Source organism: Hippocampus comes, unplaced genomic scaffold (assembly GCF_001891065.2).
Source record: "Hippocampus comes isolate QL1 unplaced genomic scaffold, H_comes_QL1_v1.1 scaffold409, whole genome shotgun sequence".
Taxonomy (NCBI): domain Eukaryota; kingdom Metazoa; phylum Chordata; class Actinopteri; order Syngnathiformes; family Syngnathidae; genus Hippocampus; species Hippocampus comes.
Window position 1 is genome coordinate 223,087 of NW_017804828.1, and position 22,212 is coordinate 245,298.

Consider the following 22,212-nt stretch of genomic DNA (forward strand, 5'->3'; position numbering starts at 1 on the left):
ACCCACAGCGATCCGGCGACAGGTAGAAGCAATCCATTTCAGAAAACTGGAGAAGGAGCATATGGGTGCCTTTAGACCAGCATGATTTTTCAAGTTGTTCATCATGGCTATTTTTGTCCGCGCACATCATCTGTAATTTTAACTTGAAATATTGTTTTTTTTTAATTGCTGCTCTTATTGCATTACGTGTTGGATCAACATCAATTCTTGCCATTAGTAATGCAATGTAAAGGTATCATTGACACTTGTGCCAGAATGTGCAGAGTTATCAAATACATATGACAGCCACACAGATAGAATGACTAATTAATATAGATGTGTAAAAAATATTAAATTTACCAAATTGTGACACAAGCTCAATGCCGGAGACATACTTTGTTTTCTTTGTACCACTGTTCATTTTTTGTTTTTTAAATATTGCTAATAACGCAGAGATGTGTAACCTATTAGCAATAACACAGATTTTTACGAAGCATTTCTTGTGCAGTGACGGAAAAACAGAAAAACTCCCTCTGAGCTCGCTCGTGTAAACAAAGCCACCTCTTGGTTGTACTCCGTAAATGGCATGAATATGACGGTAAAATCCTGTGAATAACCTCCCTCTTCATTAAAAAGCATTTTTTTCGGCTTATATTTATTATTATTATTATTATTATATGGTAGATTGTATGATACGGTCCTTCACTTTGCTGGTATGCTTTACTATCAGTAGATGATATGAATCCTATAAACTGAAATCACACATAAAACAATTCACTCTGCAAAAAAATGTGTATTATATATATTTTTAATTCAAGCAAATTACTAAAATTGGAACAATATTCAGGAAGATTTATCACAAAGCTATAATGTCATAATTCCCATTGAATACAGTAGAAAAGATTATGTACCGTAGCGGTATCACCAATTTATATGTTAAAAAAAACAACTGCATAGTTGAAGCCCACAGGAACTGTCCTTGGCTTGTTGACAAGGCAGCATACTTGCAATATGGCCCTTTTTGTGCATGTATATTTCAAAATTTTTACTTAAAAAAGCACAATTGAGGCAATGCTAAATAACTGAGTTTACAGGGCTAGGATGCTGCATCTTCGGTGCCACAACAATCATGCGTACCTCTGAACGACGATGCACCTCCTCATGCATCACCAGAATGATTGTGAAAAATAATCGACAACATGTAAACACGTAGGGCTGGTGGACGATCATATACCTGTCTTTCTCCAAAAACAACCAAAACGTTTGATAGATACTGTATACATGCGTAAATAATCATACCTGCAACGCAAAAGTGTTTTTATAGTAAATACATCATTAGACGTTTCAGAATCCAGAATTGAAAGTTGATTTGGGTGGTCACAGTCAAAAGAAAAATAGAATAAACTTGCACAAGAGATACTGTTACAAGAACAATCGTAACATTACAAGAATAAAATTGTAATATGAGGAAAAAAGTTGCAATATTACAAGAAAATATAGGTCTGCGGCTAGTATGCATGTTTAAGATCATATTACCTTCAACATTTTGATTCCATTCCCATGTTAAAATGCATTTTGGTAAAAATTCATCATTTCTGCAACTACATAATTATGAGTTCATTTTTTTTACAGACTTTTCTTTTATGCATGGGCCAGAATTGATGCAATTGCGTGACGCTCCAAGGCAAAAAGGGTTATTTTTAAATGAAATAAATTATAAAGATTACATATGTGTTTATATACAAATTATAAACATTCAATATATTTACACTTGCATTTATTTTAAAAATACCAAATCATTTGCCATGCATGAAGTGCTTGGGAGGGCTTCCTAAAAGGTAGTCTGAAGCAGAAACATGTGATCAGTGGTAATCTTAGAAAGCCAGCACGAGTACCATTAAGATAAATAAACTTTTCTGAATCTGAATCTGAATTAATTCCAGTGTATGGTTGTGCTAGAAATGCACACAAAATAGAAGGGGCCAAAATAATTAGAGAAACATTAATGAAGAATCACCTGTTTTTAATTCAAATGCTTGAAACTGGTACAGTTTAAACCATGTGAAAAAAGTCACTGTCGTACCTTTGCACTGTGGATGGGAGTAGAAAAATGTCATTGGCACAAACGTTTTTAGCTGCAAAATTCTGCTCCTCTCCATCCTGAGATGAACGTTTATTATCAGTAGCCATTTGTTTTGCCACAACTGATTTGAGACAGACCTTGCCTCCAGTTGCAGGGTGTCAAAAATAAAACGTACAAGAAAGCCAAAGGTTTGCAACTGAACTCATCCCACTGATGGCCGTCTGAAGATCAGAATTAAAAAAAATAATAATAATAAAATAAAAAATGGAAGACGACAAGCCAGCGTTGAACAGATAACGGTGGAAAAAAATTCTCAGTGCTACTTTGCAGCAATGTTTATTATGTGTCAACGTCACCAACTTCAGGAAAGAGGGCCCACTTCCTGGGTGACACACACACACGCACGTACAAAAACAAAAGACGTGTATGAGAGCACGGTTGGATTCCTCTTTTGGAACACTGTGGTCTCCATGGCAGTCGCTTTGGACAAAACTGGAAGTTGCTGCTGATTGGACTGAAATGTTTCCGCCATTGAGGCTGGTTTTACATTTTTCATGCACACACTGCCTCACAAGTTCTCCCCAGGCTGGTACTGAGGCTCGGTGGATGTGAAGTAATCCTCCAGGAAGCCCTGCAGATACTCAAAGGTGGGCCTCTCCTCAGGCTCTTTCCTCCAGCAGGTCATCATCAGCTCGTGCATAGATTCCGGGCACTCTGCAGGGCACGGCATCCTGTAACCGCGCTCCACCTGGTCCAGAACCTCGCGGTTCACCATACCTGGAAGACGGTGAGAACACTCATGACACACACACTCCGCCACAGTTTCAAAGACTTGACTGTCCCACTTCAAAGAGAAAGTGAATAAACCCCTTGTACTTTTGCAAATACGTTCTACTACCGTATTTTCCGCACTAAAAGCCGCACCTAAAAGCCTTCCATTTTCTTAAAAGCTCACAGCGCGCCTTAAAATCCGATGCACCTTGTGTATGGTCATTACGGTAATACATCAACCCCCAAATGGCTCCTTGCTAGAGACATGCTTACAACGCAGAGTTCAAACTTAAGGCGATCGGTTTCGCAGGTGAACACGGAAATAGAGCAGCGGCAAGAGAGTTCAACGTTCATGAGTCAATGTTATAACTTGCTGTTGGTTAAGTGAACTGTGTTGCTGCTTTATTAAATAAGTTTTACTGACATCTGATCCGTCGCTATATATATATATCAGGGTGTAGTGCAGTGTAGTGTTCTGTTGGCATTTCCATGAGCGTAGCTCCATCTAGTGGATGCATTGTAGATTGCGTTTTATAAACGCGGTGCGTTCAATATATGAAAAAAATTACAAAATAGGCCATTCATTGAAGCTGCGCCTCATAATCCAGTGCGCCTTTTAGTGTGGAAAATACAGTAGTTTTAGTGGGACAGCAAAGAAAAATAAACAATCCAACTTTTCTACAATGAAGAGTAGCCCGTGTATAACAATTTAGTCGTCAGCTGGTCTAACAGTGTATATTGACTGTAATATAGTAGACAGACTGTTGAAGGTCAGCGTGTGTAGTACGTGAAATAAGACATTTATTTGCAATAGAGAGAGACAAAGAACTAAAAGGGAACATAGTGTAATTTAATGTAATCATAAGTTATTTATTTATTTTTCTTAACTCTCCACATGTAGAGAACAGCCAAAAGGTGGTGGCATTGCCTCACTTGCCCACTCTGACCGCATGTCCCTGGCGCTAAAAACGAGCAAACTGGAAAAACATGACCTAAATAAACATGGCTTGCCTGGATAGGGCACTCTTCCTTTGGTGGCCAGTTCGGTCAGCAAAATCCCGAATGACCAGACATCAGATTTAATGGTGAAGCGTCCGTAGTGAGCCGCCTCGGGAGCTGTCCACTTGATGGGGAACTTGGCTCCTGCACAATAAGTTACAACACACAGTGTCGCCTTACATGAATGAATGCCAGCATTCCCGTTGCAGAAATCCCAGCTGCAGGTCGACTCCTTCTACTGACCTTGTCTGGCTGTGTATTCGTTATCCTCGATGAGGCGAGCCAAGCCAAAATCAGCCACTTTACAAACCAGGTTATCTCCTACTAGGATGTTGGCGGCTCTTAGGTCTCTGTGCACGTAGTTCATCCTCTCCACATAAGCCATCCCTGAAGCAATCTGACCAAGAAGCAGGACCGTAAACTAAACCAGAATACTAATTTCCCCCCTAAACTACAAATGTCGTGGTTGACCCCAGTGTATCCCGTTGTGCAACTCCAATTGTGTGTAATTTCTTATCCTTGTCTGTTCTTTGAATGGTGATACAAAAATGGCATAAAAGGGAAGCTATAACCATTCTTGGCTCAATGAAACTGACAAATGATACCAAAAAAAAAAAAAAAAAGTATATTGCTATATAATATATGCTGACCTGTGATGCCATGTCAACCAGCTGAGGGAGTCGGAGCATCTTGCCCATTTCACCTTTGAGGAAGTCCAGTAAGCTACCTGCAGGCAGGTACACAAAGAGTGAGAGAACATTAGAACACAGCTTAAAGGTTTTTATGGTGTTAAAGGGGAAGTCAAGTCACAAATTTTAGTCACCAATATGTTCTTTGCAGCCCCACTAGTCTGAACACAGTCTTCCAAATAATATAGCGTGCGTCTAATGTGAATTCAGCATTAAAAGCCACCTAATTTTAACCATCTCATGGGCGGCCATTTTGCAAGTTGTTGTCGAGTGATACTCAGGTAACAACCAATAATGGCTCACCTGTTTTCTGAGTTTGGTCATAAGATCGAAGCAAGCTGATGTTTGGCTGGCATCTGTTGAATCTAACTAATAAAGTAACTTGGAGCACAACTTGGTTACTTTTAAAATAAAATTCTCTCTCTCTCTCATTTATAGGATTGTGCAGGCTAAAATTAAGAGTCCACGTATCTACGTAGTTGTTGGCTATGTGCTCATATAAAAATGACACTATAGATTTATGACAATGAGTGGAGGAAACAAGCTTATAATACAAACAATACTTTACACTCATTATACTTCTATTTGAAGCAAAGTCGTTTGGACGTGTCACATCTGTCACAAAGTCGTCTGTCGCTCTCCCAACTCTTTTGACTAGGCTTCTTTATATCAGGCTATGTAGATGTATTTTAGGAGTATATTTTGGCTCGTCTCTCCCTCCAAACCATCTATGAAGTCAAACCCGCCGCCCTGCCGCTGGCTGTAGGGGAGGATACGTGTCTGTGCGTGCCTGCAGTTCTGATAGTGTTACTCACTCAATCATTTATATTTTTTTCTTAAACAGAAACCTAATATTGTGTAGTATAAAACTTAGATGCTATGTTGTATTTGGCAATACGTTTGCATATTTGGTTAATTTGTAGCTTTTTGATCTTTAAATGTTTAGAAAATGAATAAAAACGATCTTTTTCACCTGATAGAGGATCAGATGAAAATCAGATGATCGGATCATTTCAGGACATCTTTATATCACAATTAGGCAGAAAACTAATCAACATTCAAGTGCTCAAGTCCATGCCAACCTTTTCCCATGTATTCAGTGACAATGTAGATGGGCTCCTCTGACACCACGGCGTAAAGCTGGACGAGCTTTTCGTGCCTCAGCTTCTTCATGACCTGGGCCTCCTCCAGGAAGGCTTCCGGGGACATGGTGCCAGGTTTCAGAGTCTTGATTGCCACTCGGGTTGTACCGTTCCACGTTCCTAATAAAAGACGCAAGTGATATCAAATATGACCAGCCATCCAGTAAAAACCTAAGTAACAAAAAAACAAACTCTTCGACAGTGAGCTTTCAAGTCCCTAAGTTGCCAGAAACAACTTTTTTTCTCTCCCCAGTCTTTAGTTCAATGTCAATACCGAGCTAAATAAAAGCCATGCTTACCCATCCAAACCTCTCCAAAGCAGCCCTGTCCGAGCTTGAGGTCGAGACGAAGGGACTCTCTGGGGATCTCCCAAGCATCTTTGGCTAAGCCCTGAGTCTGAGGCTTCAGCACTGGACAGATGTCTGTCAGACTGTGACACAACCCATCAGCGTGTTCTGGAGGCATGAGACAACAGTGTTGCTGTTAGCAGGTCAGTGATAATATTCTGCTAAATACACAAGGAATCACGTGGAGTGGCTAAACGTACAAACAGTATTAGAAGTCTGTGGAAACAAAAAATCATTAAAATCAGCAATGGATTTACTTTGACAAGGAATAATAATTCCTGAAAGTGAAGGTTGGTTGAACATTTTGACTCATAGAGAGTCTAAGAAAAAAACCGAATCACCCTTTAAACCTCAACTACTTCTCCAATCCAAGTTGAGAGAATTTCCTGGTGTGACAAAGACTGTTTTAAAATTGCTCCCTGCTTGGTCATTCAAAAGCAGTTTTCTGTTTGGTCAAAAGCTCGGATGCTGTTCGTGATCTTCTGGTGATACCAGTACATCTTTTCGACACCAATGCTCTCCTATCCATTCTCTAACTCACTTTTGATGTCATTTTGAAAAAAAGAGTTTGCGCTTAGAAACCACTCTTCATCCACACGACTCTTCTTGTACACTTCAGCACTTTGGCATCTCTTCTACCAGCCTAGCACATTGGCGCCATCTTGTGGCAGTACAGAAGACAGTCAAGTAAGAGTTGCTAGGCCTGTCCATGTTCGCCACGGTTTACACGGTAGCAGAGGCTACAGGAGGAGCAGCCTTCGAAGGATCCAGCCTGCTTAGCGTCCTTCGGAAGGATGCAGCCGATGAATTTGGACACAGCTATAGATACAGTACAAGACTAAGTCATGATGATGATTCAATGAAGCTAATTGACTCACTGCGATAGTGATTGACAAGCTGCTGCAGGGTGCTAAACTGTGTGCGGGATGTGATGTAAAAGCCGCCGCTGTCCAACTTCCTGATCTTGTAGTGTTTCACGTTCAGCCCCTTGGTGTTGTCATAGTCCAGCACAGACAAACAATAGGCACCTGCATAGAGACACATGACACGACAGAAATGTAACATAACCACTGTGGTTATCTCATCAAAAAAGACTAACAATAATCCCAAACACTTCCGTCTCACCTGTTTGAATGAAAAACGACATAAGCAAATGAGGCAGTGCAATACTGTGGTGCCAAGTTCTTGTGACGGGCAATTAAAAAGTAGTAAAACCAATGTAATTTAACCTTGCTAACACAGTAAGATAATGTTTTCCCCAAAAATGTTCATGTTTTTCAGTTTAAATACTTGTTCAAAGGTTCATTCAAAAAGTTTTGTCCAAGGCTTTCCTCTTCCTATCCGCCATTTTGGAAACTACATCATTGTTAGATGCCTATAGAAGCTGATGACTGTAATTGAGCTTTTGCGGCATTTAATCAGGTGCGCTTTGTAATCCGGAAATTACGGTATATGTAAAATAGTATAGTAGTAGCATGTATACTGTGTGTATATCTATATATGCATCAGAGAGAGAGAGAGAGAGAGAGAGAGAGAGAGAGAGAGAGAGAGAGAGAGAAAGAGACAGAGGTTATAGCCGAGAATCCACTGCAAATATCACCGGCAATGTGGTCTTAACGCCACCAGGGGGCAATCTCAATCAAGTCAAATGTCTGAATTACAGCAGCCCCCCCCCCCGTGCAATACTGTGGTGCCAAGTTCTTGTGACGGGCAATTAAAAAGTAGTAAAACCAATGTAATTTAACCTTGCTAACACAGTAAGATAATGTTTTCCCCAAAAATGTTCATGTTTTTCAGTTTAAATACTTGTTCAAAGGTTTATTCAAAAAGTTTTGTCCAAGGCTTTCCTCTTCCTATCCGCCATTTTGGAAACTACATCATTGTTAGATGCCTATTGAAGCTGATGACTGTAATTGAGCTTTTGCGGCATTTAATCAGGTGCGCTTTGTAATCCGGAAATTACGGTATATATAAAATAGTATAGTAGAAGCATGTATATTGTGTGTATATCTATATATGTATCAAAGAGAGAGAGAGAGAGAGAGAGAGAGAGAGAGAGAGAGAGAGAGAGAGAGAGAGAGAGAGAGAAAGAGACAGAGGTTATAGCCGAGAATCCACTGCAAATATCACCGGCAATGTGGTCTTAACGCCACCAGGGGGCAATCTCAATCAAGTCAAATGTCTGAATTACAGCACCCCCCCCCCCCCCCCCCCCCCCGGGCCACGGCACAGCTTTACCTTCTTCATGTATCAAGTGGGCGATAATGGCCCGTGGTTGTTCAGGCCTCAGCTCCTCACTGACCTAATTCTGTCGGGCTTACCAAGCCAGCCAGGAAGGACCTCCACATTGCTCCTTCTCACAGTCATATCCGCCTCTGACATCTCTAAACTGTCCCCGTTTCTCATTTTAAGCAGGGCCGAATAACCAGAAATAGGACACACACACACATACATAAACTGCTGAACCCAAAGGGAGAATGTGGCCCATCAGAAGCATCTTCAAACATGTCCTACAGGCATCTCATCAGACCTTATCCCATCTGCCTATGTGAGGCCCCCCACAGCTGAGAAAAAAAAATAGCTTTATGTTTCACCCTTCTTGTTTGAACATGTTTGGACAGACCTGTCATGGAATTCAAGCGGATCAGCATGAACTCGAAATGAAAAAAAAAATGATGTGGCTATTAAGAGCGACAACTATTCATTGGTTCGTGTTTTCTTTTTGTCCTTTCAATTGTAATTACTGGATGTTTTAATTTCCAATCCATCTATCCATTTTCTTATCGTGCCTGTCCTCAAAAAGTTTGTGTGTGAGCGCAGCCCCTACACGGCTCTTTGCCAAGGTAAAATGGTGGAACTGTTCTGAGCCCCAAAGCTGTCGCAATCGCGCCAAAATTTAAAGGGCTTGCTCACAGACAAACACTCGAAATTGTCCCTAGGTGTGAACGTGAGCGCAAATGGTTGTTTATCTATGTGTGCCCTGCGATTGGCTGGCAACCAGTTCAGGGTGTACCCCGCCTACTACTCGAAGACAGCTGGGATAGGCTCCAGCATGCCCGCGACCCTCGTGAGGATAAGCGGATTCGAATATGGATGCTTAAAGACACATTTGGGGAACTAGGCAATTCACCTAAAAAATGACTGGTTGTGTAACTTCAAATTTAATGGGTGGGCATGCAGTCCGGAGATAAATATAAAAGCAATTAAAAATAATATTTTGTAGACCCGCTGTGGACCAAAAACTAGTTGTGGGAGAGGTGTCAGTTTACTTCCTAACCACTGCTGAGGTGTTTCTGCAAAAGGCATGAAATCCAATCCAACGCACTATTGAGTGTTGGCCAACATATGTGTGAAGGGTTTTAAATGACCCTTGAGGCATTGCTTTTTGTGATGTGGGCAAACTATGGCAGGCATCAAGTCATACCGAGTCCAGGTCTGCACCAATTACAGTAGAAAAATAAATAAATACGTCACATTTGCAAACACTGGTAAAATGGGCGAAGAAACAACATTGTCGCTTTGAATGCTTCATCCACGCTGCCTGACACACAACCGTGTGAATTGTGTAAGCTGTATATGGAAACGCGCCGCCAGACACACACAGCGTGTATTCCGTCTGACTACACCAATGACAGAGCGCTTTTGCTGCATTTTTATCCTGAAGTACAGATATTTGTAAATTATGCTATAACGTTATTTTAGCCTCCTAAAATGCACGATATATTACTGGTGCCAGTATTTGGTGCAACACTAATCTGTACTTTAAATAGCTTTTAAGACTTGAAATGCACATCCAAGTCAAGACATTCAGTATTCATTTGCAGCATGACTAAACATCCATTTGCTAAATGCCATATTTTTGCAAAGGGGAATTTTATCGTGCCACCACTATATTTCAATTTGTGTCAATGGACTCGGGATTTGAAAGCAAACTAAAAGGGAGAAATCTAAAGACAAATCAAGACAGCAAGCAGATTGGGACGAGTATATTCAGTCACCTGTCCCTGGAGTACAAACATTGACACATACAACAGTGTGGAGAAAGCAAGTCAGAGTTCACTGGAACGTAAATCACACAGTCTGACACCGTCTCCATGTAATGCAAAAACATTATTAATAATGCATAGGGAACTTGTTTACAACATGTTGCAAGACTCCCCATTTTAACTCATTTGCGAAACTACATGCTGGTACCGATTTAGCTGGCAACAGAGTTCAAATACACTCACCAATTCACTATTTAATGTCTACGTATGAACGGCAGTTACAGTTGTCACCTGGTTATGTCCTGAGGTGAAAAGGGAGGCATCTACTATAAACTGGATGGAATGTACTGTATACTTTAAACAATACTTTAAATAGACATCCATGCATCCATTTTCTAATCCGCTTATCCTTACAAGTTATGCGCGGGGTGCTGGAGCCTATCCCAGCTGTTTTCGGGCAGCAGGTGGGATACATCCTGAAGTGGGTGCCAGCCAATCGCAGGACACACATAGACGAACAACCATCTGTGTTCACACTCACGCTTAGGGACAATTTAGACTGTTCCATTAACCTATCATGCATGTTTTTGGAAAGTGGGAGGAAACCGGAGTACCTCGAGAAAACCCATGCGGGCATGCGGAAAACATGCAAAAACGCTACACAGAAAGGCTGGAGCCGGAATCTAACCCTCTACCTCTGCACTGTGAGGTCGACATGCTAACCAGTCAACCACCGTGCTGCCCTTTAAATAGACAATAACAATACAAGAGGAATAACCAAATGCAGCAGGAGATCAAGTCAAGAAATTTAAAATATAACCTAGCAGTGCCAAGTCGAATTATGATTGTGACATTTGATTCTAGAAATTAATTCTATTTCCTATGGAAATGTTTTTTTTTCCAAATCCGAATTGGATGTCGACAAGCATCCCCCGAACAGACCGCGTTTGACCTTTGAGCATCTCTTGTGGGAAGGTTTCGTATGTACTGTGACTTACTCTGCGATTCCCTTCCATTCCAATCGGACATATTGTGAGTGACGGGGAGGAGGTGGGGGGGTGAAGCTCACCTTTGGTGGTCTCGCTTTCTCTCACAAGGAACGTTCCTCTTCTATTCTCCAAACTGAGCAGCAGTCTCTCGGAGTCGCGGCGGGTTATCTTGCCAAAATACCACCTGATTTGGTCAAAGAGGAAAATGAGAGAAGGCACAGGAAGGAGCGGGTTGGTGAAGGCCCAAAGAGTTGAGGCTAAAGACGAGAAGAAGCAAACACATATGCACACACAACGCCATGACAACAGCTGCTTACCTGGACTCTGCAGTCAGTGTGAGATGACTGCAGAAGAAGGAAGGCAAAAGGTGAGATAAAGAGACGTGAAAGAAGGTTAGTTTAACATATCAAGACTGATGGTTCCCTCTTGGTGAGAACGAAAGGAGGAAGGAAGCGTTCTGTACGGACAAAAGTATGGGGACACATTCTGCCGGCAAGGCGAAAAAGATGAAGAAATCTAGTTATTCTCCTTTTGGAGCTGAACCAGCTTCTCCTTCTTCTGGAAATTCTTTCGATAAGACATTGTGTGGACATTTGTCCATTCGTGATCTCAGACGGAAATGATGAGGAGAGGGCCTGCTGGCACTGCTTCCATCTCTCTTATCCCAAGGGTGTATTCTTCCACACCAAACTCATCCAAGCATGCCTTGATGGGCTTTGCTTGGAGCACTGGGAAGCCCTTCCCCAAACCTGTCCCACAAAGCTGGAAGAAGAGTTCAGTTACCCAAAATGTCTAACTGAGGCCCGCTGCATACCCTGCGACGTGGCCGAACCCAACTGAACTGTGCGCAGTGTGTGGGCTTCGGTAACTACTTTTTATGAATGGTCGACCGTCGGCAGACCGTTTGTAGTTTTGTTATATAATCTGAATTATAGATAAACACTGTCCTATCGCAGATTTCGTGACCAATCAAAATTCACATCTAATTTTTTTCTGATACAAAGGGAGATCCACCAGGCCACCTCCAAGCGTTACCAATACAATACATAGATAACCGTGTGTGTATGTGTGTGTGTCTGTGTGTGTGGTGTATAATATCATTTACAATAATACTTATTAATATTAATATATTAATTCATTAATTCATTTATTAATATTCATGAAAAAATCTCTGTGGCTAGAAAGCAAAGCGTGGAGAGTCTCTGTCATCTACTCCAGTCAACGAATGGCACACTTATTGCCAACTGCCTTTCAAAAATCCCCACTGCCGCCTTTATTTCTTAGCTATTTCCTCTCCTTTTGTTATTACAGTATCGCTACAGCGGGCAGAGCAATCTGCTTCTTCCTTGGAAATTGTGGCAAATACCAAAACAAACCACGTTATTTGCAGTTAAAAAAAATACAGTTGAAAAGGGGTACCCAACAGCTGGTCAAAGGACCACTTGGTACCAGCTACAAACTCGCACGAACGCACACACACACACGCGCGCGCGCACACACACACACACACACACGTGCTGTTGAACAATATGTTTTGTTTTGTCTTTTTTTTGTATCAATGACATTTCAAGAGTGTGTTTCACCAGCCCCTGCCCGACTCGTTCCGCCCAGCAATTCCAAACATTTTTTTAAAAAATTCATGAGTCAAACTGCTCAAACAGGTTCAAAACAAGCAAAAATAGCTGCGGTAGCCTATTTGATGTGTTTATGAACGCATGCGTCGGGAGAGTGAGGGGAGCACAGAGTGCAGAAGCTCAGCCCCAGGGTCTTCATAATCGATCGGGGAAGACCCGGGGGTGTCAATGGCGAAGACACGAGCTGCCTCGATCAATGCACAAGCCACGAATCAAACTTTGGCTGCCTGTCAGGCTGCTGGTGATAACATCGTTGGCTCAGCCCAGGGCCGGAGTTATTCATGAAAACTTTAGGTAAACACTATAACCCACTATGGACAGTCACAGCTGCCCCATTCTATATACTAATATACATATCTGTATTCTTTTTATTTACTCTCTTTAGTGCCATATTACCATCTGGCTGAGACTGTTCGTGAAACCCCCCCAAAACCCGAGATCAACGGAATGGATGAACTGGTCTGAAGCCAAAAAAAAAAAAAAAAAAAGGTTCGGGATCATTGCAGGAGAGAATAATGTACTGTATGTGGATCCTCAAAATGTTGTTTGTCAATTTGAACACAATGAGACTCGGTCCATTGCGACGACTTGGTATGTGTGCGAGGGTCACTCGCCAGGTGTGAATTGCTGACTATAATTTGTTTGCGATTGTCCAGTTCAGTCATGTTCGGCCGCATCGCTCAGTGATTAGTCACCGTAAGATGAAGAATTAGGGTTCAGGGACAACTTCTGAATGATTAATTAATACATTAATATGTGTCTCAGTACCTTTGTCCATATCGTGCATCGCTGTAGCAAACAGAAATTGTTTGACATGCAGTAAGCAAGATTAGTCACTCACAGATTGAAGAGTAATTATGAAACAGTTCATCAGGTTCACGTGTTTGGCTTGTCATAAGTGACAGATTTTTTTTTTGTGTGGGTTTTTTTTTTTCACTTTGATGACATTTGGCTCCAGTCATTTGGCACATCAATGACTTTCCATTTACAAAATTCTTGAGTGGGATGCTTTAGTGCTCATTAAAATGAGTGCAAGGGTGGCATGCAAGACAGATAAAAGTGTCGATAAATTCAATAGAAAAATGCTATACTCTTCTGCCTGGATAGAGTCGGATGGAGCCACATAATTGCTGGGAATATATCCACTCTCTCCGGTGGTCAGGGAGCGTGCCAGCCACCAGTCTCCCTCTCTGCAACGACAACACACATCACATGAGACACCAAAAACACACACAATGACAACAATGGGCAGTGTTACTATTTGGGACAAGGTTGCGGGCATTCAAATTCTGATTATCATGCGCCGGCAGAGATGGGCATGATAAATATCGTAGGTTTTTGAGCATTAAGAAATTCGTCAATGGGGGTTTTATTAATTTGCCATTTCGTTTTAATCAACAGGCTTAAGTTGAGCAGTCGCTACATCTGGAAGCAATTGAGGTGTCATGGACTTGAATACCAAGAATCAGTCGATTGGTGCCATTAAATTAGACCCCATTAGTTTGTTGCCTCTCTCTCTCATATACATTAATCAATATATATATATATATATATATATATATAAAATGCCCATCCCTAATTTTGACACAATGGGACATGCAAACGTGGGTAATATGACAACGGAACGAGACTGTGTTTGTATGCTGATCATGATTCGGGAGCAGATCCTGAAGCTTTGCAGCACTGCAATGACCATCTACAGTGCTGAAAAGTCAAAGACAAACGTGACTGGACTACAGAGGGGCGGGGCCAGTGTGGTTTGGATAACATTATTATGCACACTTTGGGTAAGGCAAGCAAACACATCGGCAGGCGGCACATCTAGGATGCCTTCACACACACACACAGAGAGTTGTCAATCAGTTGAGTTAGTAAAGTTGGTACGTTTACCCCCGGTTGTTTTCCCCCCCCCAAAGAGTCAATATTCCAAGTGAACCAAAATACTTCATAACAAACCACGTAACCGTTACGTGAATGTAAACAGGAATAAGGTTCCCTGTTGGGACTAGGAAGTGAGACAAGGCTAATAAACACAACATACAGTATTTTGTCCCTTATTGATAACCCCCAAAAATGATATGCACAATATCGCAATATGCAGCACACCAGCAAATAGTCAAGTGGAAGATGTAATCCCTTAATTAGCATGGTTCGATGTTCAGTTTGTTGGGTCTGCACTTGGGTTTGATCACTGCGTTTAGACTTCACACCAAGGGGGAAACTACACGAGAGTTAAATTAAAACTGACTCAATGGCACTTGTGTGAAAGCACCCTTGAATGTAACTCCATTGCAGCTTCACAAACCTGCAGTTCACTTTCCTCCTAGAAAAATGTGATGGATGAAGAAGAGAAATGATGGGGCGGAGGTGGGGGGGGGGGCATGGAGGAGTGGGGGTTGAGGGCGGAAAGAAAAGTGATAGTTATAAGCAGTGACAGAATCGCATAGCAGCAAGTATGACAAAACCATTAAGCGGACATTAATCAATATCACAATATCAACGTGACAATCTGCAAGTCATTGAGTACAACAATCCTCTAGGGAGGAAAATTAAGAGCTGGACTCTGGCTTGACTGGACCATTATCTTATCATTCTTGAGCCGATGCCGATCCAGGTCTTTGGCTCAAGGGGACCAGATACCGATAATCCACCACTGTACACACCGCCGCCGTCTAGGTCAACAGTTAGTTAGCGGGTAAGCAGCACAATGTTAATTGAACATCTATTGATTCATGAAGCGACCCCCCCACCCCCCACCATAACCCCCTGACCTCATTTGACTACACCAAGAATCTTGTGTTGTTCCAGTAAATGTGAACTCAAGAAGCAATGATGGAAAAAAAATCTGACTTTGCTTCCGAGAGTTGTCAATTTACCGTATATTGTGTCGACTCACAACAGATGTTATATAAAACACATTGAAATATTTTCCCTCTGTGCAATGACCGACTTGGAAGTCAAGTTTGCGATGATTTTTATCACATATTTTACAACACCATATGAGATGTAACCTCCTTGACCCCCCCCCCCCCCGCCCCACAAAAAAAAGACACGTCAAAAATGTAATATTAGCAATATTCCTTACGTGTTGTTGACTATCTGGAGGCGTTCTCCCTTTCTGAACGAGAGATCGGAAGCCGTTCGAGACTCGTAGTCGTACAATGCCACGAAGGTTGTTATGCCTCCTGTGTGGAGAGGAAACATTCTTGAGTGTATTACAGATATTCTTGAGGATGTACAATTAAGATGTCAGCATTCCTCACAACTGTTCACTTCAGCAAGCAACCATAAATTAACTTGCATGCTTTGCTTGTGCTTTGCCTTTCTGATGATAGTTACTTCAAAAGGTCGCCCGTACACACGAGCATTTCTCAAAGTTAAAGTACTGTTCATCTTTTTTAATATTACGGTTTGTATGTAATGTACTAGGGCAGTTAAAGTTACTTAAAATGTCTCCTGTACAGTCAGTATTTTATGATGGAAACGGGTTGACTCGGGAATGTTTTTTTCCCTTTTCCATGATTTCCTAAGGAAACACTCGACAAACATCCCAGAATGAACTGCAATCGATATTAAAACACAAAACAGACCACTAAAAAGAGGAAGACTGCAGTTTTGAGCAAAGGCGTCTCACCCGCGAGTGTGATTCTGCTTGAAGAGGAATCATGACTACTGTTTTCCACGCCGCCAAACAAGGCGAGTTCGGCCTTAGTACTCATGGAATGGTTGCCACCGAGGATGCCCTCCACAGTGGTGCTACGACTGGGAGTTGAGGACTGCTGAGCCGAGTTCAGGTGGTGGCCGCCGGCCCCGCCTCCGGAGCTGAGGTTGGTATCGAGGCTGATGGTGCGTGGACCCGACTCCTTGGGCTTACTTTTGGATCCCCCCATTGTGAGGCCTAGAGGGCATTGAAAGACAGGAGGGGCGTGGGGTGGGGGGATTGGAGGGTGGGAGTAAAATGAAGTGACAATTGAAAAATATGCAAGCCACTATAGAACATGAAGTTTTAACCCTTTCAGGTACGTCGGTTACTACAATGGACAGCTTATCATGTTATCGGGTTACAGGATGCATGAAAGGGTTAAATGAGTTGTTACCATCAAGGTTGCCTTGGACCCGCATTTTAGCCTAGTCACTAAGTGGCGACCCACTTTAACTGATGCAAGTGTATTTTTTTTTTTCAATACATAGTCTTTGACATAAATACCGTCTACCGTCGCCAACGGTTGCAATTGTTCACCCCTCACTGGGATCGGGGCTTTGGAACCACCGGTCATACCGGAGGCGATTAATGCTCATGAATACTGTACACCTGAAATGCAGAAGTCTTTCTTAAATTAGTCGTGTCTATCTGTCATGTGGTTAGGACCACGCCATGATTGACAGCTTGACTGAAATCGGTGGTTTTCTTCTATTCCTGAAAAGATTAAAGAAGCCTGGATGAAAATTGTGACTGGTCGAGAGGTGACAAGCCCCAAGTATTGATGTGGCCGGTGCAATACTTGCTAAGTTGTGTCAGATATCACCCTAATGACTGGGGTTTTTTGCTTTGAAATTACTACAACCTGAAAGGCAGAAAAAAAAAAAATAGAAATTTGGGCCATTTACAGGCTTTAGGGGTTTATGCTAGTCAGTATTTAACAAAAAAAAATGTCATGTGAAGAGTGGAATTTGGACCCAGAACCAGACAGGAGACGAAAATGGCAAAGTCAAAGCCTTTATATGCAAAAATTCAAAGGAAAAAAACGTTAACGTTCTGAAAATATGTAACTGAGTAACTCAAGCTTATATATAGAAAAACAAGCCCTGCCCTGTGTGATCAAATAAAGGACCAAAGTAACAAACAAAAAAAAATCAAGGAAATAAAAGAGCAAAATTCTGTCAAAGTCACAACACAAAATTTGTTTTAAAAGGTGTCATTTAGGGGTTTGTTAAAGAAAACAAAAAACAAGAGTTTTGGAGCATGAACAAACCTTGGTAAACAGTTCTCGAAATGAAAGTGTTTGAAAATGATACCGTAATCCTTTGTAAATCGGAAAGGAGTCATTTCTGAAAAGAGTAGAGGAGTGCACTTTGCAACCAAAACTACTACAATAGTTCAACACAGTTCTATTGAAGAGTTTGTGTTTCCAGCAACATGTTGCAAAGTGTACATCAATTACACTGCTGTGCTCAACAGAGTCGTAGCATTTAGAGATGTCAAACTTTAATTTCAGACAATTGCACTATGATGAAAGCTCTTCAAAAGATCATTTTCCATGAGATCTGAGGGGGGGTGGACTTTGCCGATTTTAAACTTCAATATCTGTGAACGTACCCTAAGAAGTGTGATAATGATGATAGATTACATCCTTAGACATCAGATACATCGACCACTTTGTGTTAGACATACTGTACAGCAACGGATAAGAAAAAAGAGAGTCATTAAACTGCATAGAGACAACAATAACCAAAACCTCTTTGCCAGAAAAGTTGAAAGTTTACATGCCAGTTGTGTGGGGGAAAATAACAGAGAGCGACGTAGGACATTGGCCGCATACCCAATATCAGCTGCTGCTCCTCACAATCAAAACACACACACACACACACACACACACACACACACACACGCACACGCACACGCACACGCGCACGCACACGCACACGCACACGCACACAACTGATCCATCCATTTTCTATACCGCTTATCATGCTTTTGACACGGAAGTCAGAGTTAACCGTGACACAATCAGTGACTCCAATTCAAATATTTGATTGTATCATTGATTAGACTCTCGGGAAAGCAAAAAAAAAAAAAAAAAAAAAACTAGAATGTCACTCAATACAGCAAAGACCTTCACCAAGGCCAAACTTACTTGGTTGATTATAAATTGAATGTTATGCATTTCATGGAACCTTGTGTTTTTCAATTTGGACGCTGAAGTAACAACAACGCTGAAATATATACTCGATCGGTTGCTCCAAAGTAAAGTCGGTCTAATTTTTTTGAGTGAAGGTCGACAGATTATGCTGGCTAATAAATACATAAGTTTAAAGGCTAATAATATAAATAACATGCAGATGAACGGTCCGTTTTGGCTCAGTGCCTATTTTTTTCCTTCCCATTATGCTTTATATAGCACTCGAGAAGGAGCTGTAATCACAGCTTAGTGTGGGAATATGATTACACTAAGCCAAAGCTGCGCAATGGCAGAAAAATATGACCACAGGGGGTTCTGCTATGAAAGGCTCATTTTCAGAGAAAGCTGATTTGGGAGCTGTAGTGACAAGTTGGCAGGGGTCAGAGTGCCCACAGGAAGCGCCAACATGCTCAGCCTGCCGAGCATTCCATGCATCACTTTCATTTCATCGTCGTGTCTGCGTCACTCGAGAAGCGCTTGTACTTGATGACCGGAAGTCTGAGTCGCATACGGGCTAATATAACGCAAAATGTGTACAATTAAGAACGTGAACGTTCAAATAAGCTTCCTTAAACCAAAGAAAAAACACTAAAGAAATATAAATGAATGATAAATTCTGGTGTTATTTTTATCAAATATTTATTCAGGTAAGGGCGGCCCGGTGGGCCAGTGGTTAGCGCGTTGACCTCACAGTGCAGAGGTACCCGGGTTCAATTCCAGCTCCAGCCTCCCTGTGTTGAGTTTGCATGTTCTCCCTGGGCCTGCGTGGGTTTTCTCCGGGTACTCCGGTTTCCTCCCACATTCCAAAAACATGCACAGCAGACTGAGTGAACACTCTAAATTGTCCCTAGGTGTGAGTGTGAGCGCGGATGGTTGCTCATCTGTGTGTGCCCTGCGATTGGCTGGCAACGGGTTCAGGGTGTCCCCCCCGCCTACTGCCCGAAGACAACTGGGATAGGCTCCACCCTTGTGAGAATAAGCGGATCGGAAATTGAATGAATGAAAGAAAATTCCAACCATGGAATCAATTATTAATACGTATTTCTATTACCGGTACTGTATTTTCAATGGGGAAAAACGGTTGCCAAATCCACAGACTGTATACAATGTTAGTGTTCGGTGTATACAGTATCTGACACCATAGTCTTTTCTTGGCGTTCCGTTTCCAACAGAGCCATTTCAGTTGAGAGCGGATGACTCACAATAAAGCTGTAGCTGGAGGGTTTTCTGCCTTGAATAGCAGGCAGGAAACAGAAATAAATGAAGACGAGCAATCTCGCATTTGGACAGAGCGGAAGCACGTGCGTCCGTTTGCTAATAAGGTTAGCCTCTTTCTGGGCTTGAAGAGAATGTTACAATGGAGAGAGGCCCGGGCTGCATGAAAATCTCTGTGGCAAGGCGTGGGGGTGTGTGGTTGCTTGTGTGGGGAGGGGTTTTCTTAATTATGCATAAGATCTGGCAAAGCGCTCCAAATCCTTGGAGTCTTCATGGCTTTGATTGAATACCAACAGCGGTCTTTTAGTAACGCTGCTGGGGTTCCTCCCTTATAAATGCTTTACTTGGAGATTCAACCTGGAAAAAAAACAAAAACACGAACAGCCTTATTCTGTTTTTTTTTTGGAATAAGAGCAGTGTTATGATCTGAGAGATTAAAAATTGACAGCTCTTATCATCAGTCACTGATGATCTTTGTGATGAAGAAGGGTTCCTCCTCAATTTGGAAAGATTCTTTTTCATCTATCGGGACATGAAAATTGGCCAAACTGGCTTCAGAAGTTGTTGTTGGGGGAGGGGGGCTGTATGTAGACTTGATGAGAAGATATTCCCTGCTGTGAGGATGAAAAAAAGTCAAGTCAGAGTGACAGATGGTGAAACGTGTGTGAAGAGGCAAGTTCGGGCTTGTATGCTGAGACCAAAACCACAACAGTATTCTTCACTTCTACATTGGTTTTGGTTGAATATTGGGTGACTTGTGTGTTTTGGCACCCACTGATTAATTGGACAACAATAATAAGAGGGAATGAATTCATCAAAAACCTGCATACGTTTTTTTCTTTTTTTTTCAGGGACTGTCTAAAGTTTCACATTTAAATGATTTGAACATTTTTTGGAGTACATTTCACGACTTCATTTTGGTCCTATTCACGGGATGGAGAAATAAACAAATTTACAAATTATGAGTCACAGTCGTGGCCAATTTTATACGAGCCGGGCTGCTAGCAAATAACAAATAAAAAGCAGAAGTTCAGCGAGAGTAGTTGGTCCATAACGCAGCCGTTATGGAAGTCCCGCTGTCGCTAGTTCAACAAGCAAATGAGCTTCCTCTAATGGCGAAATGAAGCGGCAATTGAAGTGAAGATAACGCTCTGGTTTCATTGCGTTTATTTACATAAGCGCACGTCATAAGTGGACTGGCCGAAGCGCAAACAGCAGACCTGTTTGTCGGCTTATTCTCGAAATGCAAACGGATGGGCTTACGTTCGCCTTTGGATCATTACATCCAAGGGAGACGCATCTGCTCCTTTTTAGCATTTATCTGTGCAGTGCTCTGCAACGGGCTGGCCAAAGTCATGGGGTTCACAGATTAGCAAGTCTGTACATGTGTGTGCGCGCATGTGATCCTTATGTCAGCCCACACTGCATGCATTCCTTCATCTTAATACCCTCCATGTAATTACAACACTACTAGTTCCATCCCGGGTCACCACCACCAATTCCCACATGATCCAAACGCTCTCGTTCCCATCCTGATTATTGCCATCCTTTTCCTTCGCCGACTGGCTAAACCCTTGCGACGACATTCCATTGGGGCCTGCAAACAAACACCATCTTTGCAATGACAAGACAGGATAGACCAGTCTGACCGTTGCGAGGACTTCTCTTTATCCCGTCTCAACGGCTTCACACAAGCGATGGTCCAAGTTAAATGTCACTATGTTCCCTTATTCTCCTCGTTGAACCAACCACAGGGACTCAGATGTGTTTGCACAACTAACATTTACTGTACACCCGCATAGCTTTCGGTATCACCTGTGCTGTAACAAAGGTTGAGTGTGTGTCAAATGTTCTTTTTGGTACACGACCTCTTCAACAGGCTGTGCAGTCAGTACCTTGACGTGCTTTTCTCAAGAACATCGAATAACTGCGTTAGTCTGATTCAAAGCGGACAGGTGAACACGTTTCTGTGACTGATATTGTATTACATTCCGTTTCTCATATGCTGCTTCCTCACTGCACAGCTGAGTGACTACTTGCGACGGGAGAACTCACATACCCTATGAGCTGTGGGAAAATACGAAAACCAAGCCACACAGAACACATCACTTGAAACCAGACATGCAAACAAACAAAAATGTTACAGGAGAACAATGGCCATATACTTCTCAGCCAGGATAAGTTGACATATTTTATCGGAGAGGAGACGGAGGGGAGCGAGACTAGTGCAGCCAACGGTAGACTGCGGTGTACAATTCTGCAGCATCCCAAAATAAGGAAAAAGAAAGCTAACGTTAGCATGTTAACTGTCATTTCTAGCTTCGCATCCTCAACTGCCACAATGACATGACAGTGCTGACCCTGCGGGACTTAATGAGTGAGCAGCAGTGGTTTACATCAGCCATATTGTAACAGCTCAGCCTACTTGACATGGTACAAAAGAAAAAAATAATAATCGTGTAGTTGATAGTGCCAATG

At 42.1% G+C, this 22,212-nt stretch overlaps 1 protein-coding gene across 8 annotated transcripts in view; it reads right to left on the reverse strand.

Moving 5' to 3' along the window:
* Positions 1 to 1,599: 1,599 nt before the first annotated feature.
* The window catches only part of src (v-src avian sarcoma (Schmidt-Ruppin A-2) viral oncogene homolog), a 30,398-nt gene continuing 9,785 nt past the window's right edge, over positions 1,600 to 22,212 (reverse strand). For 2 of the 8 annotated variants that reach the window (XM_019866118.1, XM_019866134.1), the window contains exons 2-15: positions 16,254 to 16,517; positions 15,705 to 15,804; positions 14,925 to 14,942; positions 13,711 to 13,809; positions 13,388 to 13,408; positions 11,303 to 11,329; positions 11,066 to 11,169; positions 6,889 to 7,038; positions 5,963 to 6,118; positions 5,604 to 5,783; positions 4,483 to 4,559; positions 4,076 to 4,229; positions 3,845 to 3,976; positions 1,600 to 2,839 (exon numbers count right to left, since the gene is read on the reverse strand). In XM_019866118.1, the coding sequence (XP_019721677.1) occupies positions 2,631 to 2,839; positions 3,845 to 3,976; positions 4,076 to 4,229; positions 4,483 to 4,559; positions 5,604 to 5,783; positions 5,963 to 6,118; positions 6,889 to 7,038; positions 11,066 to 11,169; positions 11,303 to 11,329; positions 13,388 to 13,408; positions 13,711 to 13,809; positions 14,925 to 14,942; positions 15,705 to 15,804; positions 16,254 to 16,509 (1,683 nt within the window). In that variant the 5' untranslated portion in view covers positions 16,510 to 16,517 and the 3' untranslated portion in view covers positions 1,600 to 2,630. Of the gene's footprint in view, positions 2,840 to 3,844; positions 3,977 to 4,075; positions 4,230 to 4,482; positions 4,560 to 5,603; positions 5,784 to 5,962; positions 6,119 to 6,888; positions 7,039 to 11,065; positions 11,170 to 11,302; positions 11,330 to 13,387; positions 13,409 to 13,710; positions 13,810 to 14,924; positions 14,943 to 15,704; positions 15,805 to 16,253; positions 16,518 to 16,931; positions 17,037 to 22,212 lie in introns of all 8 variants that reach the window. The other 6 variants (XM_019866127.1, XM_019866135.1, XM_019866139.1 and 3 more) reach the window with 6 other exon arrangements.